This window comes from Phaseolus vulgaris, chromosome 7 (genome assembly GCF_051622355.1).
Source record: "Phaseolus vulgaris cultivar YP4 chromosome 7, ASM5162235v1, whole genome shotgun sequence".
Lineage (NCBI taxonomy): Eukaryota > Viridiplantae > Streptophyta > Magnoliopsida > Fabales > Fabaceae > Phaseolus > Phaseolus vulgaris.
The window spans coordinates 3,401,460-3,407,799 of record NC_143504.1 but is presented as its reverse complement, the minus strand read 5'-3'; the positions used below and the strand labels follow the sequence as shown (position 1 = coordinate 3,407,799).

Below are 6,340 nucleotides of genomic sequence, written 5' to 3'. Positions count from 1 at the left end.
CTATGGGTGCACTATACACTCTGTTTGTATTCACGGATGCATAAGGGCATGGGACGCAAAAAGAGAAAGAGACCTCTTTTTTTTGTTGTCTTACACCATAGGGAAGAAATATCAACGAATAGAAGAGAAAACCACATATGATATGTGATTTTACTCAGGTATCATTTTAGTATATGTATTTTTTTTATGAATTGATCACTCACTTCAGAAAATTATTCATTAATTTGTTTATATAAATCAAAATTAATGTATTATAAATTGAAATATGATAAAACATAAATCTTTTAATTATTTTATTATTATTATTATTTAAACTTTGTTTTTAAAATTGTAATTTAAGAGTTCAATAGATTTTATTTTTTGTATAAATTTATTGAGAATATAATATGTGATAAAGGTTACACTAATACAATGATCTCTCCTCATTAACTCATTAATAAAGTAATTCATTAAAAAAGCTTGACTCATTTATTCAATTAAACTTAATTAAAACATCAAGGTAAAACATATTAAATTAGAGTTTGGCTCAAACTTAATTAAAATATAGAGCGTAAAAATATTAAATTAAAGTTTGACTTGTTTATCTCATTTATAACTTAGTTAGTTTTGCTTGTAAAAAAATATTTAAATTATTTTTCAACTTTGCAATATAACATCTACAAATGATTTGAATACGAATCTACAAATAAATAATCATTTGTTTGAATCATGCATATACGATGATGTACTGTAACAAAATATTAACAATATTATGATTTATAATTAGATTAAAACATTTGAATTAAATTTAAAATTTAACTTTTTATTTGTTTTAAATAATGACAGTGTTTAATTGGAAAAAAAGTGTATTTCTAAATTAAAAAAATAATATTTTGAAAACGCGGGTTGTGTACAACCGTGACTGTTATAACTAAAACAGTATATTTGTTACTAATCACGTGATAGATTTTTTTTTTTAATTTTTATTTTTTAAATATTGTTAGAAGAAAAGAGGGGTTGGTCAGATATAAAAGAGGGATTGGTAAGATAAAATCCCGCCAAATATCGAAATTGAATTATCGCGTGAGGTTCACAATGAAGCAGTCAGCGTTCGTTTTCGTTCTCTTCTTCTCTCTCGCCGGCGCTCTTCCGCGTGAAGCCATATTTGACGCCGCCGACGTTCTTTCAGATTCAGGCTTCGTTTCAATGGCTCTCACGCTCGAAGTCGTTGCCGAAACGCTTTTAGAGCAGTCTCCTTCAGCCACCGTCTTTGCTCCCTCTGATTCCGCGTTCAAGAAATCTGGCCAGCCTTCCCTTGACCTCCTCCGCTTCCATCTCGCGCCGCTCCCACTCACCCCTTCCAGTCTCCGACTCCTCACTGCCGGCGCCAAGATCCCTACCATGCTCTCCGGCCAGTCTCTTACGGCCACAACTTCTTCGGCCGACCGCCTAACGTCCATCAACAACATCAAGCTCACTCAATCCCCAATCTACGACGACGGCTCTCTTTTAGTTTACGGCATTGACAGGTTCTTCGACCCTAACTTTCAGTTACCTAGCTCTTCTGATTCCAATTCCTCCTGTTCTGCGAAGAACCACACCGCAAGTGTCTCCGATTCCTTCAACCAAGCGATTCAAACACTAAAAACCGGTGGATACTCCGCCGTGGCCGCGTTCTTAGAAATGCAGCTTTTCGGTGTAGCCGAGTTTAGCGGAATCACAGTGTTCGCTCCGGCAGACGACTTGGTGCTAAACCGCATCGGCGATTTCAGCCAGTATCCTTCGTTCTTTCGCCGGCACGTCGTGCCTTGCCGGCTTCTGTGGAATGATCTGGTCAATTTCGACGACGGATCGGAGTTGTCTAGTTTTTTGGAGGGATTCACGATCAATATCACTCGATCTGGCGGCGTTTTGGTTTTTAACGGAGTTCCGGTGTTCTTTCCCGACGTGTTCTTCAACGATAGGATTGTAGTTCACGGCGTTAGCAATATTCTCGCGTCACAGAACACAGCGTTTCGTCATAACGCTCATGTTGTTGATTATGAGGGAAACCTGTTTGATACTTCTGAATTTTGAGGCACTTTAAATTTTTAGTGGCTACCATAATCGCTCTAAAAATATTTTGCTTGTGTAATGTTGAAATACATTGTCTCTGTAGAAATGCTGTAGAAATACATTCTGTTTTGCATGTGTAATGTTGAAATACATTCTCTATTAGAAATACATTCTCGTTTTGCATATGTTGAAATACATTCTCAAAAGTTCTTTTTCTTTTTTAAGTATCAGCTTCTTTAACTATTCTTTAATTTACATTTTCAAAGTTTAAAGATGATATTATTATCACTATGTATATTATTAAAATGCATATATATATATATATATATATATATATATATATATATATATAAATTAACAATATACGTATAGAATAAAGAAATAATATATTATTTTGAGTTCAATTTTTGTTATAATTGTATCTAAAAACTAACATGTTTTACTTGGTGTATTTTGAAGATGATGATTAAGTTTTTTCTTCCTTTTTTTTTTGTAGGATATCCTTTCAATCTCTCACATGTACGAGCAGTTTTTTTCTTTTCTTTTAATTTCTTTGAAGACGAAGATGTTTGAGTTGTTACTAAATTACTTGAAAGTTCTGGATGAATGAGTTGTTATTAAATTACTTGAAAGTTCTCGATGAAATAATTTTCTTCTCCAGCTTTCTGTAAATTTAAATCATAGATATTTCCTTAAAATTCCCCTTGTTCTTTCACCCTTTGTCATAGATATGGAAAAAAATTCTTTAGTAAGGTATTTGCATGATTGATAACCCATAATTCAAAATCATGTGCTATGGATGTGAGTCGCTGTTCTGTTCTTCTATCTAATTTTTTAAATGTTTTGCAGATTTGTTATCACTGGATGGTTACTTGTTGCAGCCACATTCATTCTTTGTGGAGTCATTATATCTAATAGATGTCAGCTTAATCTAAATAGTGTTCTGCTCTGCCTTGTTCTTTGGATACTCTATACAAACCGCCCACAAAGAAGGGAAGTGTTTTTACAAGTCGTCCTTGCCAGAAACCACCATGTGCTATGGATGTTTGATTTTGGTTTTCACTTTTCAGTGAAAAAATAACAGTGATGATGATAATTTTAGTAATAGTATCTGCAAAATTTCTGTATACTGCTGGCTCTAAGTTTTATTAATCACAAATTCAAATGTGGATGATAACGTACATGCCCTATTCTTTTAATTACACAGAACTGGATGCATCCTCTGTTGGGCAGGCTTGCAAAAACCATCAATGTCACTAGGATTGTTCTTCCATCTGATGTCATGGATGGTATGACAAGCTGAATGTGGATCTAAATACTGCAGCAAACACACTTTCTGAGAAGACAAATGAAAATTCGGTAAAAATTCGAAGAGTGTTCAATGACGTGTAAGTAATGATAAAACTGATTCCAGAAATTTATAGCCCATCCATGTATGATGCTAAACCACGTACATTTTGCAGGCGTCTAGCTTTGTATGTAGTAGCAGCTGTGATGCTTCTGTGGCTCTTGTTGGGCTAGGTATTTGTTGATCATAAAATTATGAATAAATTGAGCTTATTTTATATTTATGTTCCTGAGTTTTTGGTTATAAATGATTCAGTATAGATTTTAAAATAAAGAATGAGTTGATAAAGTAGAGTTTATTGTATCACAAGTTCCCTACTATGTAACGTAAGATACAAAGGTGGCATCTCACATTGAAGAGAAAAGCCAGAGTCTGCTGCAACATTCTGTCCATATAAATAAAGAAAGCAATTTGATTTTGTTTTTAGCTTTAGATACATGATGACATGCAAATTATAACCATGCCTTCAATTTCACCCATTTTAAATAACAGATATAATTGATGATATAAAAAAAAGTATTTTTTTATTTCATAAAAAAAATTAAAATTTTAGGTTAAAAAAGAGGATTGTATATTATCAATGTATTATTTTTTAAAATAAACATTTATAAAAAAAATAAAAAAAAGTATTTAATCAGTTACAACTAATTTTATTATTTTGTACTTAATAATTTTATTTATACTTAAAAAACGAAACAATAGAAAAAAAAATAAATTTAAATGATGTGTCTCGAAGATAAATATAGATGAAGTGTCTAATTCAAAAAATATTTATTAGATTTATAACAATTCTAACATGGATTTAACATAATTTTAAATAAGAGAAATACATTAATTTTTTAAAAACTCAAATTTATTGTATAAATTTTTATTATGATTATAAAAATAAAAGCAAATCTAAGAACATTTTTCTCTTTAAAAAAAAATAAAACATATTTAATGTATATAAATTTTTATTATTAATTTATATAATTTATAATTATGTTTTATTATTCATTTTGATAAATTTTTTGTTCTCGTACAATTGGTCTAATCTTTTTTCTATTATTTTTGCATGTGGAAACTTTATATTTCATTTGAGTAAAATAGTAGAGGAATAACTGTTAATAATATGGACAAGTTCATGTGTAATTTTATAGATTAAATATTCCGATAAATAATTGGAAGTCTGTACAAACCATTTCTTCAAAAAAAATGATTTTAAATATTTTTTACCATCCACTGAAGTTAAAGAAGCTTAACCTAAATTGTGTGAAGATTTTTTGTTAAAAAATATTGGAATTTTAGGTTGTAGTATAGTCTCGTTTATTGCATGGTCATAATTAATTTGAGTTATACAAGTTTGAGTAAAAATATATGGTTTATTGTGATATTTAAAACTTGTTAGATGAGTTAAAAATGATTTTGTTAGTATATTTTTTTTTCTATATATAGTTTGAGCATCTTATTAATTTATCAACTATGCTCAAGATATGGTAATTATTCTTGAAATTGAACATTATTGTTTAAGCTTTACCCTCTTATAATTTGAAATTTAAAATCAGAAATATCTTGAGACAATTATTTCTTATCTAAAATTGTTAAGGAACGAGAATTAATAATTTGATTTTTTTTTTTAAGTTTGTGAATAGAGTAACATTGAGTGAAAAAATCCTAATAAAATTATTTTAGAACCTTAGAGATAAATGATGGATTTGTTAGGAGTGATTAAATTAATTTACTCCGTTTTCAATATTTAATTTTTAAAAATTATTTATCAGGTTCTCTTTTAAAGAAATTATAATAATTATTGAAAATGAATAAATAATATTTAAAAAAGGTTTTATTTTAATTTTCTCAATATTTTTTTAATAAAAATATTTATATTTCAAAAAATACACCTAAGAACATTTGTTTCCTTTTTGAACTGCAACGTTTTCCATTTATATTGTTTTCTTCTATCACCAACCCCATTCAGTAAAAACAATAAAAATATAAATATTTTTTTCCTATTAATTGTTAAACACAAGGTAAACCTTCTAAGATAAAAATAAGATAAAAGTTAAAATGAAATTTGAAGACTGTTACATTAAAGTGTGTGAATAAATTTTCTTCTATTTTTTTTCTCTGCAAGACGCAAGATACAAGACAAGCTGAAAAATTATTTAAAGTAGGATTTGAAGTTTAAATAACTCTTCTTTATAACTATTATCGTTTAAGTCAATAACTAATTTAAATCATAAAACTAATAATTTAAAATATTTTTTTTAGTAAGGAACATTATAAAAAACTCTTATTGATTAAGTATTTAGACAAATATAATTTTAATTTAACATCTTTTAAAAGACAATTATAACTAAATTTATTAAAATAACCGAAAAAATATATTTAATATTAATTGAAAAATATTATAAAAAATCATAATTATTTTTAAAATCAAACAATTATTATAAAAAAAAGTAATTGTTGTCAGAGGAGAATTCATAATTCATAAAAAATTTCAACTCTTTTGTAAAAATAAAAAAAATCTACTTTCACACAAATGTTTTGATAAAGTGAATAAATTATTTTACTTCTGTACTCGTTCAACAATAATGATGAAAATTATAGGTCTATTTATCTGTTTATTAATTATTTTTATATGAAACTTTATTTTTGATTTTTTTTTCACTAAAACCATCTGTGTTTACATCACTCTATTAACTCATTAACTTTTATATATTTTCTATATAAGAAGGGTTGTAAATACACATAAGATACTAAGAATCTTATCATTTTTTATATACCATTTTTTTATAAAATATTTTATTTTAAAGACAAAAATTATCAAGCATGATGAAAACAATGACTTTTTTTTTTGTTAAAATTTGTATTGTATAATTTATTTCTTTCATTATTCTTTGTTCAAAGTTGAAACCTAAAAAATATGAAGGTTGAAAAGTATAAGATGTAGGTGTAAGATTTGTTACTTTTCAATCA

General features: G+C 27.8%; 1 protein-coding gene across 1 annotated transcript; it reads left to right on the top strand.

Moving 5' to 3' along the window:
• Nucleotides 1-1,042: 1,042 nt before the first annotated feature.
• On the top strand, nt 1,043-2,211 carry LOC137828152 (putative fasciclin-like arabinogalactan protein 20). Its single transcript, XM_068634604.2, has one exon. It carries the CDS (start codon nt 1,075-1,077, stop codon nt 2,053-2,055), a length of 981 nt encoding a protein of 326 aa, XP_068490705.1. The 5' UTR covers nt 1,043-1,074; the 3' UTR covers nt 2,056-2,211.
• The last annotated feature ends 4,129 nt before the right edge of the window (nt 2,212-6,340 follow it).

Bases quoted from the DNA above. Each gene is read 5' to 3' on its own strand.
- LOC137828152 (XM_068634604.2), top strand. From the start codon at position 1,075: ATGAAGCAGTCAGCGTTCGTTTTCGTTCTCTTCTTCTCTCTCGCCGGC.